This window comes from Diplotaxodon limnothrissa, linkage group LG18 (assembly GCF_057381915.1).
Source record: "Diplotaxodon limnothrissa isolate DT_005_m linkage group LG18, D_limnothrissa_male_GT1.1, whole genome shotgun sequence".
NCBI classification, from domain to species: Eukaryota; Metazoa; Chordata; class Actinopteri; order Cichliformes; family Cichlidae; genus Diplotaxodon; species Diplotaxodon limnothrissa.
In genome coordinates, this window is record NC_140613.1 from 26,012,901 (window position 1) to 26,040,081 (window position 27,181).

The 27,181-nt window shown below is 42.6% G+C and overlaps 2 protein-coding genes across 2 annotated transcripts in view; one reads left to right on the forward strand and one right to left on the reverse strand.

Moving 5' to 3' along the window:
- The window catches only part of LOC146613792 (low-density lipoprotein receptor-related protein 8-like), an 83,088-nt gene that overhangs the window by 43,830 nt on the left and 12,077 nt on the right, over positions 1–27,181 (forward strand). Inside the window, exons 5-10 of the mRNA XM_085378889.1 lie at positions 5,057–5,446; positions 9,254–9,376; positions 15,051–15,173; positions 21,647–21,766; positions 22,291–22,416; positions 25,810–25,981. Of these exons, the coding sequence (XP_085235015.1) occupies positions 5,057–5,446; positions 9,254–9,376; positions 15,051–15,173; positions 21,647–21,766; positions 22,291–22,416; positions 25,810–25,981 (1,054 nt within the window). The remainder of the gene's footprint in view (positions 1–5,056; positions 5,447–9,253; positions 9,377–15,050; positions 15,174–21,646; positions 21,767–22,290; positions 22,417–25,809; positions 25,982–27,181) is intronic.
- Positions 12,131–14,003, reverse strand: LOC146613793 (uncharacterized). Its single transcript, XM_085378890.1, has 3 exons — positions 13,783–14,003; positions 12,467–13,695; positions 12,131–12,191 (listed from the first exon to the last, which is right to left on the reverse strand). Exons 2-3 carry the CDS (start codon positions 13,642–13,644, stop codon positions 12,131–12,133), a joined length of 1,239 nt encoding a protein of 412 aa, XP_085235016.1. The 5' UTR covers positions 13,645–13,695; positions 13,783–14,003.

A 27,181-nucleotide genomic window follows, 5' to 3' on the forward strand; every position in this document is an offset into this window, starting at 1 on the left:
TTTGCTGGAGGTTTCTTCCTGTTAATAGAGAGATCTTCCTTCCCATTGTCGCCAAGTGCTTGCTCATCAGGGGTCGTCTGATTGTTGGCGTCTGATTGAACTGAATTGGATCGAATTTAAACAATTGCTGTTAGTTTATTGAGTTCATCTATTTTGCGCGACAACCACAGGGGCTAAGCCACATAGCCTGCTAAACTTACCTAGCTAAGCACCTGATGTGAAGCTTACTTAACCTGACTCTTAACGGTTTACGTTTAAAGGCTCTGGTTTCTGTTTAGACTGCATTATTATTGAATTATTGACATGAACCTACATGGACTAACTGGTGAATCATTTAATAGAAACTTAGTGAGCTGGGATACTGCAGCCCTGTCTGGACCCCACTGGGAGAAAATTAAAAATAGCTCATTCTAGTACTCACATATCAACTCATATTAACTTCACTGCACTTGTAGCATCCTATTTGGTTGTCCAAAAGGTTCACAAAGAAAGTATTAATCACATGGAGCTGCATCTAATAGTGTGATCAAATATCTGAAAAGCAGAGAGCATGTGAGGTTTGTCTTGTGCCACACTATGACTCGGAAAATAGATGCTTTGAGGGGCAAACTCACATTTGATTGGATATTCTGTGTAAGTTGTGAGAAATACTTTCGACACAAACTTCCATTTTGTGATTGTTATGTTATACTTTTGAGCATGCTCACAAGGAACACGCTTCTTCTTTTCCAACTCTTGTATTTACTGAGCTATAAGCAGGCAAATTGTACCTCCAAAACAGACTAAGCTGGAACCTCCTCAGTCAGCTCCCGCATGTTCCGCTATTAGTAGAAATTTACGAAGTGCATAGCGTGCCGCTGACTGGAAAAAGTAAATCTTGCAGAGGCATCCTACTAATTGAGTCATCCACATGCTGAATTATGTATTAAGTAGAATCTAGCCCTCACCAGAGAAAGCTTTCCCTGATCAACATTACATTAAGCAGTAACTCTGGAGAGGCTCCGCAAGAAAGCTGGACTGTAGCCTCAACTCTCAGCATGTGAAGATTTATGTGCATTTACTCCCCAAGCATTTTTCTGAGTATGTCTGTCAACTGGGATCTACTGCAAGGCACTGGAACCAGTCTGGAGTTCTGTGTTTTCATCTTCTGTGTGTTTGCAGTTGTGCTAAATGTCAGCTTGGGTAGCCTGCCTGGTGCATGAATATGATTTTTTTTTATTTTACAGTTATCTTTCCGCTTGATGTCTTTATTTAAATTCAACATTTCTTGGACAGTATGAAGCAAACAGACAAATCCTGCATTCCTCACAGCCGTCTCACTGTCCCTGGAGTGAAACTGAACTGGGTAACACTGAGATAAAGCCTTCACAAAAGACCATTTAACACATCTAAAGGGGCTTGTACTGACAAAGTTTCTTCACAATTACGTTCTGTTAATCGGAATCTAGACAGGTTTTCAATTTGGCCAAACGGCGGCTATTTTGTCTCGTATCAGTGCTCATTGTGTGTCTCTTTTGTCCTCACCTATTGGCCCTCAGTCAACCTACGTTTTCAGGCAGTAACGATAACACGGACACTTTGACTCCCATCTTGTACCCTATATCATGTCCTGATTGTTTCTCCGGATGAGAGGGTTGCCCCATCGTTGTTAAAACTGTGGTTGTTCAGTTATTATGTGTGTGGCATTACAGGAAAGGGCAGTCACTGAGATATTTCCCTGGTGAGCCACTGTGACCCATGTGAACTAGCCAGCAGTGTGAGTTTGTGTATGTGTGTGTCTTTGAGTCACCTTGCTGCAGTGAACCTTAATTCTCTAAGCAGAGCTGACAGGTTTGAGTCATCTCTTAAGTTTAAAGTTATGAATATCTATGAGAAAGCTAAGAGGACATTAAGCTGTATAGAAAGTGATGGACACGGTCACAGGTATTTGTGTCAACAGATAAAAATATATAAAGCTTTTGCATGCTAACATAAAACCTGGAAGACTTTATTCTCATCTCTTTTCTTATTTTTTCCCTTTTTTTTTTCCTACACTCAAAATAATTTCCTTACCTTTCACACTTCATTTCACCTTTTTCCTCCAACACACTCAGACTCATCTCACACACACTTACACGCATGCACGCACACACACACATGCGGTCCACACTTATCAGTTGTAATGCTAACATGAGTAGAGCGACCAGTCATTTCTTCCCACTACATCTGAGCCGTTGGTTGCCGCTGGCAACAATCTCCCATCATCAAAGCTGCCAGAAGAAGTTAAGTGGGTTATGCTGCCAGCCTCTGACTACCAGAATGGTAGTCAGAGGAAAGCTTCTCCCAGCAAAGGAATTAAAAAGTAGTGGTAGCATGTAGCTGAGTGCCACCAGTATAGTATAAAGTCCTCAGTGACTTGATGACTCCGAAACAATAAAAAATAAAAACAAAAAATCTCAGTCTGATAGAACAGGATACGTTTAGACCTCAAAGGGTTCAGGGACATTTCACCCCCAAATCAAACGTATATATATTTTGTCTCTGGCCTGTAGTGCTGTTTATCCATCTAAATTGTTTTGGTGTGAGTTTGTACACTTTTGGAGATATAGTCTGTAAATGTGTTTGCTTTCCCTTCAATGTAATAGAGCAAAATCAAACATGCTTTGTAGTACTAAAGTGAGGTAAACATATCTGCATCACTCAGCAGTGATGCCTCTTTCAAGAAGCGTCTGACCCGGGTGCTTAAAAAAGAGAGCAATTTCACTGAAATGCACCCAAAACGGTGCCACTGTTCATCTATGCGTAACAAGAACGTCGTGTTTGTGTCAAGTAAACAAAAAAGGCTAGTGTGCTCCCACTGCTGGTTCCAAGCCTAGCTAAATGGGAGGGTTGCATCATAGAGGGAGTCTGGTATAAAACTCTATGCCAAGCCAATATTTTATTGTTAGCCTCATCAATGCCTCAATATTCTAATTAGGAGAACAAAACAATTCAACTTGCAAAAAAGCTGAGATAAAGCTCCTTGAAGTGAATGCAGTTAATATTGTATACCTGGAGGCACCACTTTGACAGCATTGTCAAAGGACAGTTCTATTTATTTTGCTCTAATGTAGCAGAGCAGGTCATCCACCAATCTGGATCCATCCCTGGCTGCCCCAGTCCACCTGCCAAAGTATCGTTGGGCAAGATATTAAACTCTGAAATGTCCTGACACCCGATGGATCTATTTGGTGTATTGATCCTGTTTGTGTGTGTGTGTGTGTGTGTGTGTGTGTGTGTGTGTGTGTGTGTGTGTGTGTGTGTGTGTGTGTGTGTGTGTGTGTGTGTAGAAAGCATTTTGAGTGCTATAGTTGAGTAGAAATGTGCTATAAGTACTAGTTGTACTTGGCCTGTCATTTAAATGACCTTACCATGAGATGTATAACCAAACAAAATGCTGCAAATTCATTTTTTAATGATCTTTTCTGCTTTTACTTGTATAAAAAGAAAATCGTATAATAAATCTTACTAAACATCCACTGGGTGAAGTGCTTGTTCCCTCTGTGATTTATTTATCATTTAAAACCCACTGCCTTGTACAACATCATCAGCAGATGGTCTGTGGGCTCAAAGTTGCTCAGAAATCTTGAAATTCTGTCCCAACTGGAATTCAACCAGGGCACTGATGTAAAGTGCTAATGGCCTTCCCCCTGTGTAATAACGCACTTGTTCATTGAATCTCTTTAATTATTTAGTGCCAAATTAGTATAGAGTGTGGGCAGAGGCATACCGGGGAAAGCAGACACATGAGAATCAGATGCAGAGTCTTTAATATTAATAACTATAAACCCTGTCGCTGAACTGAATCCATGACACTTATGTTCACATCAGTTGCTTTTTCCCAAGCTTCTGAGGCAGTCGTGTTCATATCAGTGAATTAATTAACAGTGATGTTAGCAGAGAAAAGAAGAGATAGTAATTGTAACATATGGTGTGATTACGTAGGATAGTAAGTAAGACACTGTCTTGCATCCAGTGTTTTTGCTAGCTTAAGATGTGTTCACCCAGTTTAACTGAGAAGCAGTGGTTTCATGATGTTTCATGATGTATATTAAGATGTTTAATTTCTGCTCTTTTATGCTATAAGCTTCTTTTCATGCTGTTTTATTGCATTGTTTAACTGTTCAGCTGATCACTACCTTTCACAGCAGTGATACTTTTGATGCAGAAATGCTGCAGTTTAATCTGAAGCTATTTAAAAACTTCCCCCTGCTTTGATCAGCAATAGTTTAAAATAGCATGTATGCTTGATACTCAAAAAATACACGGTGTCTGCTGCAGGTCAGTGACAATATGCTACAGCTTTACAATTTGCTGATTCTGTGTAAAATGTAGCAAAACAGCAATCCTTTCCAGTAACCAGCTGCAGCAGCCAAAGGCACTGGCGTTAAAGCTGAACTCCCTGTGGTTTGTGTAAATATCAAATCCTTCCTCTCCCCGTGCTGGCCTCTGAGCACCTATGGGCGAACAGCGGGTTCCCTGGCTTTCTTCGCATCCAGAGTGCTTTCAGTTAGACATGACTAGATACAGAAAAAATACCCTGGAAAAGGTAGGAGAGAAAGCCTCTCACCATTTTCCTAATCACCGTTATCCTTCCCAGCTTTCTCTTTGTCTCTGTTATGTTATTGACTTTTAGCCAGTCTGGGAAACTATTTCTGTGTCTGTGCCCATCTGCTTGAAATGACTTTAAGCCAATAAGTCTTCGGTCTTACTTGCTCTCAATGCTCTGCAGCTGTAGCAAGACCTGAAACGTTTATATTTACTTATTTGACTAAAAGTGTACAGTTCTCTGGTTATGAAAGCATTGCATTTTAGTGTAGTTTTATGTTGTGTGAAGGCAGTCTGCAAAAGATTAAAAGCAACGGCCTTCAAACAGATTCCTCAGATTTCCTTTTCAGCAGCTAGAGAAGACAGGGTAACGGTTTCTGCTGCACAAACTGCAATCTGATAATAAATGCTACACCGTCCCTGCTTCACTGTCATGAGAACCAAGCGTGCAGTCCCTCGTGTGAGTTTTGCTGTCTCTGTTGGTCCTCAGATGCCAAGGCCTGTCCCAGCGGTGAGTTCATGTGTGCCAACCGCAAATGTTTAGCCACCGTCTACGTGTGCGATGGTGATGATGACTGCGGCGATGGCAGCGATGAGCTGAAGTGCACCTCCCCTCTGACTTGTGGGCCCAACCACCTCCGCTGTAACACCTCCGAGTGCGTGCCGCTCATGTGGAGCTGTGACGGCGACCCCGACTGCTCCGACAGTTCAGACGAGGGGCCTGAGCGCTGCGGAGGTGATGGAGCCCCATACCTGCCCAACCGCAGAGCTAACTGCACCAGTGGGGAGTTTCGCTGTGCCAATGGCGAGTGTGTGCGACTGACCTGGAAGTGCGATGGAGATCCTGACTGCAAAGACAAATCTGATGAGTCAGACTGCCGTGAGTGTCTTGTTCTGCTTCCTTTCTTTCTATGTGTTTGCTTGTCTCCCAACAACTGTAATCTCCTACATATGTAACCTTTTTCTCTTTTTAATGTTGCAGTAGCTTATATATGTTCTCTGCTGCGTATAACTATGTCGATTCAAGGCTGTCTTCTCAGCTTACAGTGATAACAGAAAACGCTGCACTGTCTGAAAATCTTTTGGCACATATAAAATATGTAGCAAGGTTGAGAGAGATTACATGTAAGGGTGAAAGGAATAAACTACGTATAACATCCCAGCTAGCATACAGAAATGCTTATGTGCGCCTTTGATGTTCACTGTTAAACCCACAATGCAATATACATTCATATTCATAGTTTGTTAATTACAGATAATTAAGGAGAAAAAAGAGCTACATCTATTGCAGAAATATAAGCATGCAAAATGGAAGCATATTTTGCGCTTATTCTCAGATGAGAAGTGACATAATAGTGCTGAATTCCAGATGAAAGTTGGAGATAGTGGCCGAACCCCTGGAGTGCAGAATCTGGTGGTGAAGCAGAGTTAGCAGATGGCTGATGGAGACATTAGTTGAGACACGTTGGAGAACCCGGATGAGATCGAGCGCCAAGAGATGGGGAGAGTGAGAGATGAGAGTGAATTAAAAAACAGGGCCTAGCAGCTGATTGGCTTGGAGAACACATGCAGAAAGACCACTGGACAAGAGCAGCCACATTAAATTTGATAATGTGAATGTCCCATGCTGTGTAACATAGAGGAATAGACACTCAAAAGGTCTAATTCAAAAAGTGTTCATGCAGAAATCTCTCTTTCAGAATCACATGTTTACATAAATAACGGCCACTTATAATCAGCCGTCATCTTCAAAGCAACTTTGAAGACTGACTCCATCTTATTGCTGTCTTGCTGGATCAAGACAGTAATAAGATGGAGTCAATCTGCTATCAGTTTGTGATTGAATAGGGTCAAGTTGGCAATTACATACAATCTGTGTGGGATAAATTGCAAATCTGCTGCCGTCTGTTCCAGATCTGTTGTCATCTTATACACAGAAATTCACTTTAGCTACTTACATGTGTCAGTCTAGCCAGAAACTCATAGATTAGTGAATTCAGTAATTCTTATGTTTCTAGCGAGTTTTTCACAGATTTTTTAAATATTTGTGTTTTCTGGGTTTTTTTGACAAGTGCTCTAATAAAGCAATCAGCGCTGTACATACAGTTTTACATATTTTAATAAGCAGCCTGTTTCTCTACTAGTTTTCACCAATTCAAAGGCCAAAACAGAAGAAGAAACAAAGTTAATTTTGCACACAGTTGGGATTGTACCTCAGGCTTAAATACTTAGCATATCAAAACCGCATTCATTACAAATGCTTTCATCCTTGTTGGATGAAACATGTCCCATTTATGCATGTCTTTTCAATAATTGTAGTAAGTTTCTTATCTTGGGACTGACAGTTTAGTCGGTCCTTGTCCTGCACCTGCTTCCTTCCTTTTCCATTAACCTTGATGTCAACCTTTTTCTGCTTTCTGTAGAAAAAGGAAACCTGGTGGTCATCAGGTCACTGGCTGTTTCACAGCTCATGCAGCATCCACCTCAGTTACTGCAGCCCAAATCTTACTTGTGTCCAGCTGTTGTCGCTTCTAAGTAAAGAAAATTGAAAGCAGTACTTTTTCTGTCTTCTTTCCCAAACATGATTGCTTCGCTTTATTTTCTCATGAAATTATTCTTTTTTTGCTTTAGGCTTTTGTACTTTCACAGCTTTAACTTCAGACGTTTCACTCCATGATACATCTCAAGGTGCATTTGCTAGCTAATAAGGAAATAAGGGCATTCCAGTTTGCAGAAAACAGAAAGCACATACCGAGCAATTTTAAATGACTCTGATTCACTAACATACTCCTGCTGGTATAGTTAATGATGATGAATCCAGCAGTAATATTGAATGTGGACCTATCTGGGGTACACGGTAATAGCATTTCTACACCCACATTAGTGAATGAGACACAATCTGAGAGAGCGGTGAGGAACTCTAAAAACCCATTAAAACATAAAATAACTCAGAACAAGCATGATGTTTCCACTTCGGGAAATTGTAATTGCCAGCCTCTACCCATTTCTTGATTTCTTGAATTACCTCATTTTATGTTAATACACAATATTAAAGTATATAGGTTTATTGTATACTATTAAATCAGTGGTAAAGCAGTGCTATACATTACAAAATAATACTACATTATCAAAGTCTGTATAAGCAGAAGTATTTTATCCAGCTTAAGGCAACCGTTAGAATCTTGGGTACAACTGCAGCCTTTCCAATTGCTATTCAGTTTTCATATATATTCTCAGAGGTTATGGATGGATTTGATTATTTTTTAAGTTTGGTTGATTCTGAATAAACTCTAGTAGTTTTGCAAATATTCTATTCACTAGGTGGGCACTTTTTATTAAACATGTTGCACGTCTTCAGATGAATCCAGAAACTGTGAAGTTGTTAAATTAACGTTATATTTTGTTTTTGTTTATTTGCTTTGAGATGGTGGAATAGATAATCTTCAACAGCAATATTTCTTCTCTCCTCTGAGGTGACGCTCTATCATTTAGCAGATTTCTTCTCTGCTGGGAGTTGATATTGAGTTTTTTCCTCCTAAATGTGTCAGGTAAAGAATGTGTTTCTGTTGATAAACACTGTGTGAAGATGGGGCCTTGTGATAAGACAGGTTTTCCTATTAGCTGGTCATGGATGGGGGAGCCCTGAAGCTCCTGTCTCACTAAGCCAGAGTGTGAAGCCCAGATAGTCCCACTATTCATTATCAAGATGTGCGGTGCACACATCAAACGCACAGCTCTCACTCTGTGGTCTGTCATATAAGCTGCACTTACAGGAGATTGATGTTTTATTAGCCAACAGAATATCTGCATTAGAGGGGAGGAAGGCTGGGGGTGGTTAGGGACACAACCTCATCTTTGTCCACAAGTTCCCGTGCTACACATTTAAACTCATATGTTCACCACCTTTGGTGTATTCGCACACCCTTATGTCTGTACGAGGATTTCTTTGCCTAAAAAATGGAATTTTCTTCCAGCTTGTCAGCAGAGGACAAATGCTCCTGCTGTGATTCATCAGTTTTACACTGTTGCTTCTGCTCTCTTATGAATATACATGCACATGTATCTATACCAGTATGCACCACCAGTTTATTGCTCACTCAAATCTCTAGATTTGCCTGAGAGATGCACAGAAACATGGATGATCATATCTATGTGCATACATGTCTGGACATGCGTGTCCAGACTACAGCATCCCTGGCTCCATTAGGCTCGTTGTGTCCTGTTCGTCTTGTGATAACACTTAATCATATCCCTCTGTCACATATATTGCTTTTTAGTGCGGTTTAGAGGGAGTTATATGAGCATACCGGGCACTGTTGATGAAAAGCTTGTCTGTGCTTGGGATATTAATAAAATTTGGTGTGGCTTCTTGGAGCCTCCATCTTTGTGTTACTATATTGAAAATCATTCATCACACGCCCTCAGGTTGACTGTCTCTGTCCTCGGCAGTGCCTTACACACACTGTGAATTAATAGAAGTGCAGTATATGCCATTTCTCAATATTTTTCAGTGTTTCAAGAAAAGTTTTTAAAGCAATTCCTCTTCTTTATGGGACACAAATGTGGAGAGAAACTGAGTGATTAAAATGCCACAGCTGGTCTTGGATTGGATTCGACCACATGATTTTATGCTCCTCTTGAAGTCATTAAAATCAAATTTAAAATTTCGATCTCTTGCCTGTTACAGCTCTGTTGACGTGTCGTCCTGATGAATTCCAGTGCGGTGATGGTTCCTGCATACACGGCACCAAGCAGTGTAACAAGGTCCACGACTGTCCTGACCACAGCGATGAATCTGGATGCGTTAACGGTGGGTTCACCTGTCACTGTGTTTGGCAGTGAGTGTCTGTCCTCCTCCATGTCTGCTCCTCCGTCTTCTTCCCTCATGCATCTGTCTCAGTCTCTGCCTTTTGCACGTCTGCCTATGTGAAATACCTTTCAACACGAGCAGTTTTATAAGCCCACCAGGATTTTTTTTGGCTAAAAGACCTGCAATATTTGTGTAGTTTTACTGAGTCAAGACTTGCTTCTACTGTAAATTATTTATTCTGTAATAATGCTGTAAATATTTTTCACCTCATTCTCAAGTATCATTAGTAATCTGATTACATTGAAGCCAGTGAAGCCTGAATCACAGCCAATAGTCTAATCCTTAAGAATCACAACTATTAATGTCATATAAAAGTACTTTTTAAAAAAGAAATTGTGTTCAAAAAAGTCCAATTCAAAGATGATTAGAAAGATGGACATGTGGACTACAGTTTGGCATTAGCTTTTGTGCTAACGCTGTGCTTTGCTTTGATAAGTTAACTTGACTGACTTTCCTGATTAAACAGTCAGATAGACACTGGGCAGACAGAGGCAGGTGAAACTTTATAAAACTCACTCCTAGAAACATCAGAACCCTTCAAAAACAAAGACTGACACTCTAAACATCCCCTTAAAAGGCACAATGTTTATACAGACATGTAAACTATTTGGACTGATTTCATGAGACTCCTGCTTGCATAAATAAGATTTACAAAAATGAACACAAAAGCAAATTAAACGTATTTCACCAGAATGCTATTGAACTATTTACAGTATTTTTATAGAGGGAAAGTAACGGAGGTGGGGTAAGGGTTAGGGCTGGGAAACAAGTGGCAGAATGAGGAGGGAGTGGGTAAGGTAGGAAGGGGGAAAGGTGGTAAGGATTTAGGATGAAACCTAACCCATTCTTTTTTGCCCCTCTTTAATTGTGCCATCTTTTCAGTTTCTCAGACATTGTCTCCCTGCATTGTCCTTTACCTTGTCTTCACCCTTTATTGTTATCTGTTCTTTATCCTCCTTTCTTTGATTGTCTTTGCCCTCTTCTTCTGACTCTTTGTAAATGTAGAAAAGGAAACACTATAAATTACATTCTACTAAACTGCAAAACAGTCTGAAACAAGCTGTTAGGATCAAACATGGTTTATTGTGACGTAAAATGAGGGCGCATACCTGAAGCTGCTTGTTGAGGATTTTGAGCTTCTCTTCTCTGTCCTTTGCTGCTGCTGCCTTCTTTCTTCAGTTTCTTACTTATTGTTGATTTCATTTTACAGCTTTTGCACTCCCCCCCTCCCCTATACTTTTATAATAAAATTCACTGGATCATAACACTTTCCATCCTGGAACTTCCTGTTTCTAGACCAGTCTGTATCTATTATTAAAACGCTATCCTTTGTCATTTTTTGAAGGCTATAGTGGTGAAATAAGTAAAAATGTAATTCTTCGTAAATCTTATGCTTAGTCTGGATCAAATGAGGCTGCTGTTAATTTTTACAGTCCAAATTGGCATTGTTATAAGGCTGTTATTTACTCATTAATAAAAAGTTTTGATGGGGTGAAATTAAAAAAGTAAAATTTTGCCCCTCAGCAATAAAAAAGCTGGTGTCCACCCAAGTTTGTGAGCACGATCATTAAAGAACAAGGCGGTCGCCAGTATTTTACATTTCATGGACTGGTGAGGGGAGCATGTTAGAGATTATTTTCCCCCCAAATGTTTTAAACCTAGAGTAACAAATCTGTTTTAGAAATATTTGTCAAAAAAATGTAACAAGTAAAAATATAAATAACCCCTCCCCCCAAATACTCAGATACAGAAGTACAGTTGCAGAAAAATTCAAAAAGTACTTTAACTTTACTTCACATCTCCGGCTTTAAGCCATAATTGTCACGGTGTGGCATGGCACACCGTGGAAGGAGTGGGGAAGGAGGACCCAGGCGCGGTGCTCTACGTATAGACAGTGTTTATTTACAGAGGGTGATATCAAACAACAATAAATCCCCGTGTTTCTCCCCAGACTCCCGTGTCGTGTCCTCCAAGTGCTCTCTGCTCCCGTGTCTGCACTCCCGGTGCTCGCTGCTCCTTAAGCCCTCCACGCTCCTCCTGCGGGAAACAATAGCGGCAGCAGTCAGGACACTGAACAATGGCAGGCATACACTACACGACCAAAACCTAAACTGGGTAACTAACGTGGAGTCCCAAGCAATGATCCCGCGTCGGTGGGAGCTCCAAGACTCTCCTAAGTAGCTCCCCCGACGAGCCCTGATCAGCGGCAGGTGTGTGGCTTCGGGTGTGGCCAGTCCTTCCGCAGGGCCACACCCCTCAGGCCTGCAGGTGGCTGAGCTCCATCCTCCAAGCATCCCCGCAGACATAAACACACACACTCACATCTACAATCATGGAGGAGAGCAGCAGCAATACCAAAATACATATAATAATAATAATAATATAATACATAACTGCTCAGGGATCCTGGGTCGCCCAGTCCCAGGACCCTGACAGTACCCCCCCTCTAAGGGTCGGCTCCCGACGACCCCAAAACCAAAACAAAAAACAGCACAACCAACCCAGGGCGGGCGGCTGGGGGAACCAGGACGGAGGGCCAGAACCAAAACAAGCAAAAACAACAAAACAACAAACCGACCCAGTCCACAGTCTCAGAGTCAGACCGCGCATCCCGCAGCGGTGCAAAAAGAAAACGAAAAGACGCCACAAACAGTCACAGGCGGCCCATCAACACAACAAGAGAGTTCAGGGGGCCTACCTCGAGCCCAACGGCGGCGACGTAGCAGCTCCGGCGGACGGCCCCGGGTCCGGCGGCAGCAGCAAAACAGTTCAGGGGGCCTGCCACGGGTCCGGTGGCGGCAGCGCTGCTCCTCCGGCGGCCAGCCACGGGTCCGGTGGCGGCAGAACGGTTCTGGTGGCCTGCCACGGGTCCGGTGGCGGCGGAACGGTTCTGGTGGCCTGCCACGGGTCCGGTGGCGGCGGCGCTGCTCCTCCGGCGGCCTGCCACGGGTCCGATGGCAACGTCGCTGCTCCGGTGAGCAACAGCGAGGCGTGGCAACAGGTCCATGACGCGCCGATCGCTGACGTGGACGCACCGGACGTGGACGGCGAGGAGGCCGCGCTAGACGTGGAGGTCCCTCCGGTCCGCTGACCTCCTCGGCCGGCAGCGAGAGCTCCTCCTCGGCCGGCAGCAAGAGCTCCTCCTCCGGCTCGCTGAGCTCCTCAGCTGGCAGAGCGGGCTCCTCCGGCTCGCCGAGCTCCTGCTCGGGCATGCTGAGCTCCACAGCTGGCGATGCGGGCTCCTCCGGCTCACTGAGCTCCTGCTCGGGCATGCCGAGCTCCTCCGGCTCGCTGAGCTCCTCAGCTGGCGGTGCGGGCTCCTCCGGCTCGCTGAGCTCCTGCTCGGGCATGCTGAGCTCCTCCGGCTCGCTGAGCTCCTCCGGCATTAGCCCGCTGAGCTCCTCCGGCTCACAGTGCTCCTCCGGCTCGCTGAGCTGCTCCTGCTCGCTGAGCTCCACAGCTGGCGACGCGGGCTCCTCCCGCTCGCTGAGCTCCTCCGGCTCGCTGAGCTGCTCCGGCTCGCTGAGCTCCACAGCTGGCGACGCGGGCTCCTCCCGCTCGCTGAGCTCCTCCGGCTCGCTGAGCTGCTCCGGCTCGCTGAGCTGCTCCTGCTCGGGCATGCTGAGCTCCACAGCTGGCGACGCGGGCTCCTCCCGCTCGCTGAGCTCCTGCTCGGGCATGCTGAGCTCCTCCGGCTCGCTGAGCTGCTCCTGCTCGCTGAGCTGCTCCTGCTCGGGCATGCTGAGCTCCTGCTGCAGCTGGACGAAGTCTGAGGTTTCCCGAGCTTGCACTACCCCCCGGGCTTTACGCAGGGTGCAAAGGCAGGCGGAAACTCCCTTGAGCTGGCCGAGGTAGGGGTTTCCCTCCAGGATTGCCTCGATGGCGTTTAACCCCACCACTCCTGCCCTTGCGTTGGTGGTGTGAGTTACCCAGTCCATCAGGCGTTGGACGCGGGTGAGGTCGCTCTCTCCGGACAAGGCCGCTGGAGTGGGCAGTGGAATGGAGGCTGCTGCTGGTGGAGAAGATGGCTGAGCGTGTGATGTGGATGGTGAACAGGATGAAACGGTAAGCGGTGAGGTAGATGTCGCGGGGGATGATTCAGCAGGTGACGGCTGGATCACTAGCCGGGCGATAGGCTGAGGTACAGCGACCAGCTGGGCCGCGGGCTGCGCTTTGGCTACCGGCTGGGCAGCTGACCGTATAAACATAGCCCCAGAGTAAACAGTTGAGGTGAGCTCCTTAAGCCCTCCACGCTCCTCCTGCGGGAAACAATAGCGGCAGCAGTCAGGACACTGAACAATGGCAGGCATACACTACACGACCAAAACCTAAACTGGGTAACTAACGTGGAGTCCCAAGCAATGATCCCGCGTCGGTGGGAGCTCCAAGACTCTCCTAAGTAGCTCCCCCGACGAGCCCTGATCAGCGGCAGGTGTGTGGCTTCGGGTGTGGCCAGTCCTTCCGCAGGGCCACACCCCTCAGGCCTGCAGGTGGCTGAGCTCCATCCTCCAAGCATCCCCGCAGACATAAACACACACACTCACATCTACAATCATGGAGGAGAGCAGCAGCAATACCAAAATACATATAATAATAATAATAATAATAATAATAATAATATAATACATAACTGCTCAGGGATCCTGGGTCGCCCAGTCCCAGGACCCTGACAGTAATCATCAACATTTAAACAAAGTCTTAAAATAATTCACTTCATATGTAATGAATACAGATCTAATTTATAGACATACACTAATACAATTAGCATGTTTTCCTAGCTTGCCATACTTATGGAACCAACCATAAGTGGGGATTTGAGGAACTGCAGTTTTTGGTACTTCCACTTTTTCTTCATTTTTCAGCCCTCCAGGTCACTGTTTGCTCACAGCACATCAACTTTTACTCACTTTTCTATTTCATTTTTTTCCTTCATTTCACTATGAAGTCCATTCCAAGTTGTTCCTTTCCATATCAGACTTCTGTGACTGGCTTCAAATTTTGGAGATGAGCTAAGAGCAAATTTCCTCTGGCCTTGTAACCTTGAACTCTGCACATAAATCATTCTGACTAGAAAACAGAGAACAACACAGTGAGGAAAGGTACAGTATTTGGCTATTCAGCAGCTTTTCCTCCATATGCAGACCACAGTGTGAAAAATTGGCTGTCATTTCATGGAAAGAAATATCCTTCAAAGAAACTTGCATGAGTATGAATCATTTGCTATAATGGCAGCTGGTGTTACATTGTGTGGATCCAACCCAGTGCTTATTGTGGACGAATTTCTTTACCGCTCCCTCATCTGACTGTGTTGCATAATTTAAAAACGTAGTGCAAAATTAAACTGCAGGAAATTAAACTCTGGCACTGTGAAACAGGACCAAATTTAAAATGTAGGTATTATATTTTTTTTTAAACTTTTTTTATGTGGGGCATAATATGAATATTTGCTGCGTCTGGTTTCAAATGAGTCTTCAGTAATTCAGCGACTGGAAATATTTAATTTGACTTCACACTTGTTGATGCACAAGGCTCTGAATGAGTATGCAAATGAAATAAAGTTTCATGAAGTGTCTAGTGTGGATTGTGATCTGTTTTTGGTTTTTTCCTGTTCCAGCCACGAAATGTGAAGGACCCCTCAAGTTTCTATGTAAGAATGGAGAATGTATTGACAGCTCCAAGGTGTGTGACTCAGTGAAGGACTGCAAGGACCGATCAGACGAGCCCAAAAAAGAATGCGGTAAGATGGCTACGACGAGCTTGCTTAGAAAAATTGAATTTATTACTTCTCTCTGCTTGAATATGAAATGGTTTTCTTTGATTACTAGCAGTATCAAATGAGGGAACATTCAGCTCCCAAAATAACAGAGCTGTCTGTTACCGTTTGTGTGCCATCGTTTGAGCCCCGTGCAGTGACAGAGCATGTACATATCTGTTGTAAATGGATTCAAGCAGTTAATCTAGCTGCATAATCATGTTTGCCATAACAAAGTGCAACTACCTCCCTCCTATTACCTTGCATTTCAAAGCATGCAGAAGCACAGTCAAATTAGAGGCAGCCTTCGATGATCAGAACAAGAGCCTGCATGTACTAATTACCATCAAACTGCAGAAAGTCCATCTGCTTTATGGTAATCTCTCTTCCTTTCTCTACCTTCATCTCTTAACCAAAGGTGTAATTGCAATGAATAAATAAAAAGCAGTGTTTGGAGAGGTAGGGATTGGAAGTGCTGATACAGTCTGATTTTACCTCCTGGGCCACTGTCCTGCGTATGTTTTAAGTTAATCTCAAAAGACAAAGGAGTATAAAAACGAGTCATGAAATGTCTTGGTTGGTTTTGTTGCTTAACGATACAGTAACACAATCTCTGGTCAAATAAATACAAATTTTCTTTGTGACATACAACACATAGTGAACATGCAGTGAAATGCTTGTGTCCTGAACTGCAGACAGGCTGCAGACGTGGCCGCGCCACTCTAGGGCTGGTTTTTAGCAAGGGGGGGGCTAGCCAGGAACCTTACTAGATACTGGGCAGGTGCGCTGCTACTCGCTCCAGAGGTGTGTAGTCTTACCACTACACTATCCAGCTGCTATGTAATGTCAGTAATGCAAACCCTGAAAATGGTAGCAGCGTGTCAGCCATCCTCTCTCATAAAGAGAAGGCTGTTCCTGTTTTTAATATGAACTTGTTTTATTTAGCCTGAATTTTCTTGTATATTTTCCACAGTAGTCCTGTCTCACATTGTCTTGCATTCTTGTGAAAACATAAGAAAATTCAGTAGCTTGTAGAACCACCTTCAGCACCAATAACTGGAAGTAATCGTTTTCTGTGTGATTTTCAAGTCTCTCACATCATCGCCGACAAATTTGGCAGAGGAGAGAAGTTCATGGTTGACTAAATGACTTTAAGATGCCCAGGTTCTGTGTTTGTGCTGATATTCTGTGATTGGTTTTCTGCAAACATGGTGCTGTGTATTATGGCCAAACATCTCCACTTTGGTCTCATCTGACCATAGGATATTGTTCCAGATGTTTTGTAAAGGGGGAGTTAATAGGGGAACTTAGATTACATTGGCTTTGGTGAAAACTTTTCACATGACTGTAGCATACAGCAGGAAATAGTCCTTTTGACCTAAATTGGCTGTTACTGCCATTTACCCAATCACACTCTTTACGCCTATGCCTTTAAAGACTTGTATCTGTCACACCCATGCTCACACACCAATGGATGGATCAGGGGCAGCGTGGGGTCTAGTATCTTACCAATGTCACTTCAACATGAATAGGGCCAGAGATTAAACCCCTGACCCTAGACAACCCTCTCTGCTTCTGGAGACAAAGCCATTCCCAGTTCATTTGTATTAATAGAGCTGCCTAGAAGTGAATGCACCTGTCCATTAGCTATGCTATTCACACATTAGTGCAGTTATAGTGTAATTTGGTTTGGGCAGCTGGGAGGGTAAAGATCAGTAAATGTCTGATCCAACTGCATGAAGTGAAAATGGCTTTAGAGTCAAGGCAAATGATTAATATAGGAATATTGTGATCTGTTGTTTAAAAATAATGTGGAACACTGGGATAGCTGGGTGGCCAGTGGTCCTTTGCCCCTCTTTACTTCCCGTTCCCTTGGACTTAAACTAGAGACTATAAGAACTGAAGGTGATGCTTGAATTAAAATAAAAAAGTAGTTATTTTTCTTCTTTTTTTTGACATGAGAGAGTTAAAGGCAGATTTACTCTCATGAAATTATATTTCCTCCGAGAAACTTAAACTTTAGACTGAAGAGTGACAGCTGACCGAACAGACTGACCTTTGCCACAGACGGAAATTACACGAGTGAAGCAAATATTCCAGAGAGTTGTGTCCTCACTTTTCTCTCTCCTCTTCCTTATCTACCTCCACCTTTCTCCCTCTCTCCTTCAACTGAGGTCTTGTTGTCAGCTCATTAAAAGCATGTCCACACATACCTACTTCATCACTCCGCGCTCTCGACCATTTACTCCCAACATGTAGGCCAACTGGCACAGACAGAAAACAAATAGAGATACACCCCGCTGCACTCAAACACACGTTATTAATCGATGTTCAGAGCGATTGCATTTGCCGGATCAGCCTTACTTCGGGGAGAATAAAGACAATACATTTCCACGCTCAATCAAATCTATTCCGCATCTTCCCCAACTCATTAGAAATAATGACATATTACCACATTACTGACCCATTACTCAGCACACATTCATCTCCTAACACTGCTCCATCACATTCTCTTAGAGGAATGGCTGAAAATAGGGAGTACAAACTGAGCTACCAGGGAGAGCGAGTGAGAAGAGAAACAAGGTGGGGGAAAGGAAAGACGTCATGTTTGTCTTCTGGAAAAAGTGACCTCTAAATTCTGCCTGAGATGGTCAGAGAAAAGCTGACAGGGCCTCTCTCTTCTTTGTTACCCACCCTGCCCCTCTCAAAGAAACAGGAATGGGTGAGACCTCAAATGCAGCTTCATTTGGTCTTTTCCTCTGTCTGCTGGCAATTCAGAAGTGACAGAATGAGAGTAGTTGCCACTGTGAGTGGCAGATTGCTGTCACCCATCCAGCTGAGTTAGAGAGGGGAATTGAATGCAGCCGGTTGCAGTTCTTAAAGTCTGCTGGCAGTCACACAAAGAGAGCATTTCTCCACAAAGTTTACCTTCAGTCAGTCTTTGAATAGATAACCATTTCTGACTTTTATTACAACAGAAAAATTTCGACTTGACAGTGTACAAAGGTCTTACACAACTTGATACCCCTGTGTTGTATAGATAATCACTACAGCTCCCAGACATCACTTTCAGATATTTTATTGCAAGTCAGGGTGATGCTTGCAGTGATAAATTTTTCAAGCAACTCAGCACTAGGGCTGGGCCATATCATACCATTCATGGTAATACCGGTATAATGTTGGGCAACGATAAGAAAATGAAATATCGCGATAGAATATGGGTAAAACGCGCATGCGCAGTGCCTTTGTTTTCATACGCACATGGTGGAAAAAGCATGGCAGCGACAGAGAATGAGAAGGGCGAAAGCGGATCGTTGAATGAAACGATGAACCAGAACTGGTGTGTAAAAATGCTGCAACTTCAGTGGTGTGGAACTGGTTTAGCTTTCGTCCGTCAGATACACAACAAAGCCCTATTTTTGGTAGAGTATGCTAGCAGGCCGTCGTTATTACCGTGTTTTTTGGAAATACTGCACACTTAAAATCAATCCTTTGATTTTTCTGAAAATCGACAGTGCCCCTTATAATCCCGTGTGCCTTACGTATGAATTCTGGTGTTTACTGACCTCGAAACGATTTTATGTCGTACACGGCGCTTGAAAATCTGTCAAATGTTTCAGTACGACTTTGCTAAGCTACGAACCCGCACCGCTTGATGGATTGTCGGAGCATTACGGCTATTGTAGGCAGGAGCCTCGCGGGGTGATACGTGCTGTGCCTCAACATAATATTACTGTATTGTGTGTGTATATCCTCTTTTTAAGTTTTGTGGATATTATACATGGTTATGCTGAGGATATGTCGGCCAATTTCCACTGGAAACGCCTTTTGGTTAAACTGTCAGCAAATAATTTGCATTTGCACTGTTAAATTTTTATATAACTTTAATGCACATAAAAAACAGCTGCTTGTTTAAGTGAAAATACGTTGATGGTTTGTTTTGCACTAATAAAGTTGTGGAGTCGTAACGTTTTTTGTCTAGTGTCAATTATATTGTCAGTTATATCGTTATCGCAAATTTTCAAATGTATATCGTGATAAATATTTTTGGTCATATCGCCCTGCTCCACTCAGCACTAAAGAGCATTTCAAAGTGTTTTAGCTCTTTATTTTGATGTTTTCCTGTAGCTTCCGTGTTTTGGTTCATTCTCACTGCTCACATACGATTTTTGGCTGCTGCATACAGCTGTTTTCAGCCACAATGTATCTAAAAACCAAACCAAACACGACCTACACTATCTGTCCAAAAACAAATACCAGAGAGATGGCAATCATGGCTAGCTGCTGAACAGATTATGAAGATTATGAACAAGTCAACAGACTGACAGACGCATATACCAAGAGGGTGATGCAGACAGTATTTATATAGGAGTAGAGAGCAGAGTGGACACACCTGAGAGCACAGTTGAACAGAATCTTAAGTAATGAAACATGGAAAGCAAAACTGAACATACACACATACACACACGCGACCATGACTGTCAAGATTAAACAGGACCTAACACACCTACATTGAGACCCACATTAAGGCGCGTGGACACAGGAACGGGAGCTAAAACGACACGGTGACACATGTTGAAACACAGGAAACAGGACTGAAGACAAATGAACTTCCTATGACAGTGAAAGCAGACAAGCATGGAGAGACCAGACACCGTGACACGACTGGGGAGACAAAAAGGGTAATGAAACACAGAGAAAAGACTGACTTCCATACGAGACGCTGATGACAACACAGAGATGAGACTTGGATGTATTGGACACGAAAGCGAACTAACATAATCAAACAAGAACCAGAAATTAAAAAAAAACCCTCAGAGACACTAGAGAATACTAAACTCGAGACTAACCAATACAGAGCTTGATTGTGAATATTTCTTAAATCCAAAGGAATGAAAAGAGTCCAGAACAAAATCTCAAAACACACACAAGACCCAGGCCAAAACTGTATTCATTCACAGCACATTAAAAAACCAAACAAAAAACACCATGAAGTTTGCATGAAAACATTCACTCACATATGAAATACATTAGCAATAGAAAAGTATGCAATTTAACACTGCAAGTGCCCTCTCACAATGAAATTCTTTGCAAAGCCCACATACTGGATTATAAGACTAGGCAATATTCCAGGAACTCGAGGGCTGTTTTAGGGCAGCTCAGGCCTTTGTGTGTGTTGTGTGTGTGCTGCAGGAACTGTCCCTGTAGGAGTTCTTTCAGGGTCGTTTTTAGGGGATGGAAAATGCTTGCAGCCAGGTAGATTCCTCTGCACTGCTAGGGAGGCTCAACACTGAGTGTGTCATTATAAAACTGAACACAAAACATTACATTACGTTTTTTTGCACAATAACATACACGCTAATCACACTGGCTCACTCAAAGGAAAGCACTACGGCTTCATTTTGAAACCAGTGATTGTCTATGTGGGGAGTTTGCTGTGGCTCTTCTTTCACTGACTCATGACATAAAGCTACCTGGCTGGAGTGAAATGTGTAGACTGGGCAACAAACTGTTGGCAGATTTAAGATTGTAGTTTTCCTTTGTAGATTGTGGAGCCTCACTTTATTCTGAAAAACTCTGCACTGTTTAAATGTTTTTCTTTTATCTTAGCTTTTACTGAGTTAAGCTTCCATTTAAGATGCGCTCAGTTAACAGATTTTTATCAAATCTAGCATGAATAAAAGAGCTATATAAATAATTAATGTATGTTCAGCAGTCAAATGATACAAAACTGCTACCTGCAGATTTATTCAATAAATTTCTAGACGAGGTTAAGTACCTGAACCTGAAGTGTCAGTCAGTGATGTTTGCTTTCTTCTTGCTATGAGGTTAAAATATTTTATGCTTCACAATTACGTCTAACTACTTCTGTCTAATTTACTGTGTGCCCACCTTGTCTGTGCCAGCTGCTTTGACCTAGTTTTAAAAGAGAGCGTGTTGTTTGTTGTGTTTTCACATTTTATTTTTCAGCTTCTGTCATTTTTAGGATCCTGCCGATGCAGGCAGCGCACCTGTTTAATTTAGATGTGCTCCCTCCCTCCTGTGATAGACCCTTGTGGGACGTCTTAAAATCCCAGTTCACAGCTTTAATCCCCTCTTCACACATATTTCACATCCCTGCAGATGGACCTGATTCTCAAGCTTTATAAGCCTGCCGTGTGTGATGCCTGCGTGTCGCTTTGATTCCTCTTCTGCTTTTGAGAACATCTGATAAGAATTCAAAAAAGATGGAAAAGAGTCGAGTACAGAAGCTGAGATATCATAGAGATTACTGCCACCCGTGTGCCACACATACTTATTTATCTTTTAAAAACATGACAAGTCATTATGCTACAGGGTAATAGTTGAGCAGGAAAAGTCCTTTCCTAAATGAGATGAGAAACTATGACCTACTGCCTGACCTTCCTCTTAAATGAACGGCTGCTTTTGACACCTGTCTCCTTTTCTTTGTCTTCTAGGACTGAATGAGTGTATGATCAATAATGGCGGGTGCTCCCATGTCTGCGTGGACCGACCAATTGGCTTTGAGTGTCGGTGCCCTACCGGCTACCGGCTGCTAGACAAAAAGACTTGTGGAGGTAAATAGAGAAATATAAAGTGTTTTTCAGAAACAGAGTGGCAGGCTGGCTGCTGACCAAGCCAGTATAAATCTGTTTGTGCATTTGTGTAGTGTACCGCTTTGGGCAGCTTGCAGCTCTCATGCTGTCCATCTCTGTTCCCTGCCCATCGCTCCCACAGGGGAGGTTGTGCAGTCTTACTCCTGTCACACATGCTTATAGTATGTCCTTCACACCCTTCCTATCATTTTAGCAGCTCGCCATCACACCCAGAGAAGAATCAGGTCAAAAGACGTCAGCAGGGATCCACCCTGCCTCCCTGTTGACTCCTTTCTTCCCTAAAACTGCAAAAATTCCAGCCATAAAATGTACATTTTTACCTCCCTGTTGTAGTCATGTCATTGAAAAGAATTTCTATATTTACATTTCCTGAATTTAGTTTCCACTCTCATCTGTCACAGCTCACAAGGGATTATTAGTGATTTGCTGTCACTGTCTGACTGTTTTTGTCTCTCAGCTGATTGATAATCCTCTCATCCCTATAGATATCGATGAGTGTGAGAACCCGGATGCCTGTAGCCAGATCTGCATAAACTACAAAGGGGATTTTAAATGCGAGTGCTACGAAGGATACGAGATGGACCCGGTCACTAAGACCTGCAAAGCAGAAGGTGAGTTACAGTAAGAAAAGAGGAATTAAGTTAACCCTGTCTATTTGAACCTGTGCCTCAGGTAAACAGCACATTTTCTCAGATACTGAAATGCGTCAACACTGCACCGCACTCTCTTCTGTACTACATTGTTAACCCCTCCTCTTGTCATAACCAGGAAACATCTTTTAACTGTTATATTCTTATTATTTCTCTGCAGGTGTTTGTGCACTTGACATAACAGTACACATAAAACAAAAATCACATCACCAAGGCAACCGCTCTGTTTTTCTCAGACCGAATTTGTCCTCTGGGTCCTGTCCCATTAGACCGCTTCACGAGTGACAGACTGATGTTTAGTGATGCTGAACACTTATAATTAGGTATAGCAACTCTTCAGGGGTACCTGGCTGAGTCACGGTGGAGGCTAATTACACCAATTTAATCCAGCCTCCCGCTCAGCTTGTTGATAACAGTTGTTTGACTAGTGGAGAACAAAGTCAGCTGATGTCTTTTGACCTCCAACTATGGCTCAAAGCTGTTAGCAAGAGGATTGCATGCAGAGGCCATTTTATGTTTACACTTCATTTCCCTGCAGAGTTTTATTATTTAATTGGCAGGAAAGAGCCAGTCAAATGAAATGTGTTGGTTCTGTCCCTGTGGCTGTCAAATGCTGCTATTTAGTTTTCCTCAATTAAGCTAAGCTAATATCAAAGCTCAGCATTTGCATGTGTGTGTTTGCGTGTGTGTCGTGTCTGCCCACTTGCCTCTGTTAACGCTTGTGTACTTTTCTCTGCATGGCTGCCCAGTGCGTTAGCTATCAGTTTATCATTGCCATGAGAGAAGTGTTTCTGGCTGTGTGTCAGAAGCCAAATTGCAGCAAATGCAGCAGTTGAGTCACTTGGTTTTGAGGCAATGAAAATGACGTCTGGCTGTGACAGCCCATGAACCCAGCAGGGGAGAATTTTCCCCTTTAGAGGGGTTGGAAATGCTGTCATTGTAATCGCTATTTTTTTGAGAACGCTTGGTCCTAAACGTCACTGTCATGATTCAGAGTTTAGGCTGGAAGACGGAGGAAAGGGCAAAAAGAGAAGACGTGCGGGACTGCGATACTACAATGAGGCTACAACACAGACTGTCAAAAGGGAAACTGAGGCAAGCGAGCCATTAATGAGAGAATTTCATATCTGCCCCAAGAGATAATTGCCTGCAGCTGCCATCCTATTACCATGCAGTGTCACAAAGAGATTGGCTCAGTATAGATGTTACTAGACAAAAGGTGGGCTTTAGTTATAGCCAGGCAGATAAAACCGTCCCTACAGGCGCGTTTTGTTAGTCTTTTTTACCCACTCGACTTTTCCTGGCCAGAATTATGAGGAAATAGTTTAAGACCTCTGTTTATATATGGTTCTGATTTAAGTGCATCCTGGGTGACCTTATCCAAAACAGACAGCTCGAAAAATAGGTGTGAAAATAAACAAGGACACTCTCAGAGGAAGTGCGAAAACCAGTGCATGATAATAGCTAATAACAAATTTACCAATCACAGTGTGTACTTCAGATGAAAGCAAGAAATCTTTTATCTCCTTGAATAACAAAATTATTTCATAGCGTCCTGCAAGAGTTATCCACATAGCGGGCTACATTAATACATTCCAGAGGACAGGTGAATTGTAAATGATCTGGAGCTTTCTATAGCACCATATCCAGGTTAACATGAAATGTGTGATGCGAGCCATGAGGTCACACATTTTCACCAGCACATCTTGTTCTAGGAATTTGCTTTCTGACTAAAGATTCGACTAATCAGGCTCAGCTGTGATTTGTGTTTGGTCCTGATTAGCATGGTAGCAGGGTACACTAAGATGTGAGCATTAAATATTGCACCCTCCAACCACTCAAACATATATATTAAATTACAAACATTTTGCATTTACCTAATGGACTCATTGCTTTTGTTGTGCTTACTAGTTGTGCTTACACGAATAGCCAAACCTCAAAGGCCCATTCTGAGCAACCTTGATGAAATTAACATCCAGCTTGAAGCCTGACCAACTGCTGACATCTCTGTAGACATTTTTTGTCTTGTTAGTAGCAGTCACACTTTCTGTGCTGATGAAATCAAATAACCCTGGGAATAGAAAATGTAATAACTAGTGATTACGTTAAATGCTTTGAGATGCATTCCAGATAAGATCTGCATCTCTCAGCTGTGCATGTAATTAATATTTATATAAAATGCAGGTGTACATGGCAAGGTATTTGGAAGTGAAGCCTATCATTATTCTGTTGCATATGAGTAAAATTCACTGAGTGGCAGATTGTTATTTTTCTATATTTGCAAGCCTGGAAAAGGGTAAGAATATATCTTATTCAAATTAGTGTATGTTTGCCTATGTCTGTTTTGTTGCATTGCCGGTGCAAAAGCCGTCAGCTTGCTGTTTAAAGAGGTGCAGCCAGATGCAAAGGTAACTCTGATATATATTTATATTTGCAAGGCGAAGATAATAAGGAGCGTACAACTTAATGATGTACAACACACTGATCAATACACCAACTATTCAGCTGTTTTTAATGAACAATTATTGTGCCTTCACTCTTGTTAGAAGAGAATATTGAGTAGTATCGTGCAAACTTGATGCTGTTTATCTTTGTGAAAAAAGATTATATTTAGAGTATTGACTTTAGTCTCTCCAGCATCACATTATGTTCCAGTGCTTTTAACACTGCGGTGAAGCCGGATTGTTATTACTGTAGAGCAATGTCTAAATCATTCCCTGACATGCAGCATTTCCCATCTGGGTCAGCAGTTCTCAAGTCCAAGTGCATTTTGATGCTGTGCTGAACACACTGTCCAGCTTATTGTTGTTTTATTGTTGTCTTCTTCTTCTTCTTCACATCTTTCCCCTTTGTGGGTTAAATTATTGACACAAGAGCACAGCCACTGCTTCTTCCAGTCCAGACGATATACTTTTCCCACTGGATAAAGGTTAAGTTGATTTAAAGCAGTGCACTTGCTGTCTAATCTGAAGCATATTAATGTTGATGTGTGCATAGATGATCTGTGGAGCACCAGGACGAGAGCAGTTTTCTAATAAGATATACCCGCTTTGGCCCCTCTTCTCGCCTAAACTGTCAAAGCTGATTCGCTTGAGCATTACTCAAGCGAATCAAAGCTGATTCGCTTGAGCATTACTCAAGCAAATCCCAACTCTAATGTATTCCTCACACCTACAATGTATTCATCCTCATAAGCCCATTTTAGAAATTGCCTCCTATTGAGAAGTTGAACTTTTTTTTGCTTTTTTTTGCTTTATTTTGCTGATCCATATTCTGACCCTGACTCCGGGCCTGTGTTGTTTGTGCCTGCTTGCACAAAAACACACCCTGAAATGTTCGTTTCTTCGCGTGCAGGTAAAAGCCCTTACCTACTGTTCACCAACCGACATGAGATCCGACGCATTGACTTAGTGAAGAGGGACTACAGTCAGGTGGTATCCACACAGAAGAACGCTGTGGCTCTGGACCTGGATGTGGCAAACAACCGTGTTTTCTGGTGTGATCGATTTCACCGGAAAATCTACAGGTAAAAAAATAGTTTTTGAGTTTCTAAATCTTTAAATAATTTGTGAAAACAATTGTATTTAGGATTTACATAACACTGCTGACAAACTGCAGCATAAACAATAGATTCCTCACAGCTTGGACAAATGTTTATTTATCTTCTAAGCAATTTTTACATTTTTCACTATGCCTCATTTAATCAAAACGCCTGCATTGTCAGCGACTAGACAAATATATTTGAAATATGAAGACGTACCAGAGGCATTATAAGAAAGAGACACGACGCTGAACAAAGCCAGTGATGCAAGGAACATTTTCGGGGGAGAAGAACTTTTTGACAAAGTTTTGTGGCAAAGTCTTTATAAGGTTTTTGTCAGATTTGACTGGGAATTCTTTACATGCAATTTATATGTCTGCACAACCTTTGAAATGAAAGGTAATCAAGCTTTGAACTGACTGCCTAAAAACAGCTTCTTCAGAATGCCTCGCTTGCTTCTGGAAGGATTTTGACTTGTTTTTTTTCTGCTAAAAATCATCAATATTTCTAAATATGAACCACTCAAAGATGTTTTACTTTCATCTATTTGCAATCCACCTGTGGTTTTCAAATGTCTGATTTTTAAAAGAACTGTGCTTTAATTATATTTTGAAACACGATTTCATAAATCTTGCACCGATGCACACTGATGAAATTTCCCTGTATGTGATGTAGTTAGATCTTCTCCTTTATGCTTTTGATGTTTTTTGGGTTCAATCAGCTTAGCCGATGGCTCAGACCTGCTATTATTTTAGATGAATTTCACCCTTCCTTTTGTTATCCCAACTACGTTTTCTCCCCAGAGTGTCTTCTAATTGGAGCACTGTGTTCTCTTTATAAAATTGATGTTAAGAGGAAAAAAATCTCTGGGGAAACTAAAATTGAAATTCCTGTTTGGGAGCACAGCTCCCTTGCCCTCGCCTCACACCTCTGCTGGGGGTCAAATCATTAGTGAGCAGGGCAAACCCTGAGTGAGGCCTTGTCTATTCTGATAAGTGGTCCATCTAAGAAGGATGCTAACCCCAGGATGAACCTGAACACTGCCCAAGGCTGTAGCTCCCATATCAGCCCCATTCTTTGTTCTGCAGTCTCTTCACTTCAGAGGAAGAATGGAGAATTGCTCTTCGTCATATATTATCTGTTGGGGTGTGTCCCGTTTGTGTTATTATCACTTTATGTCCGCTT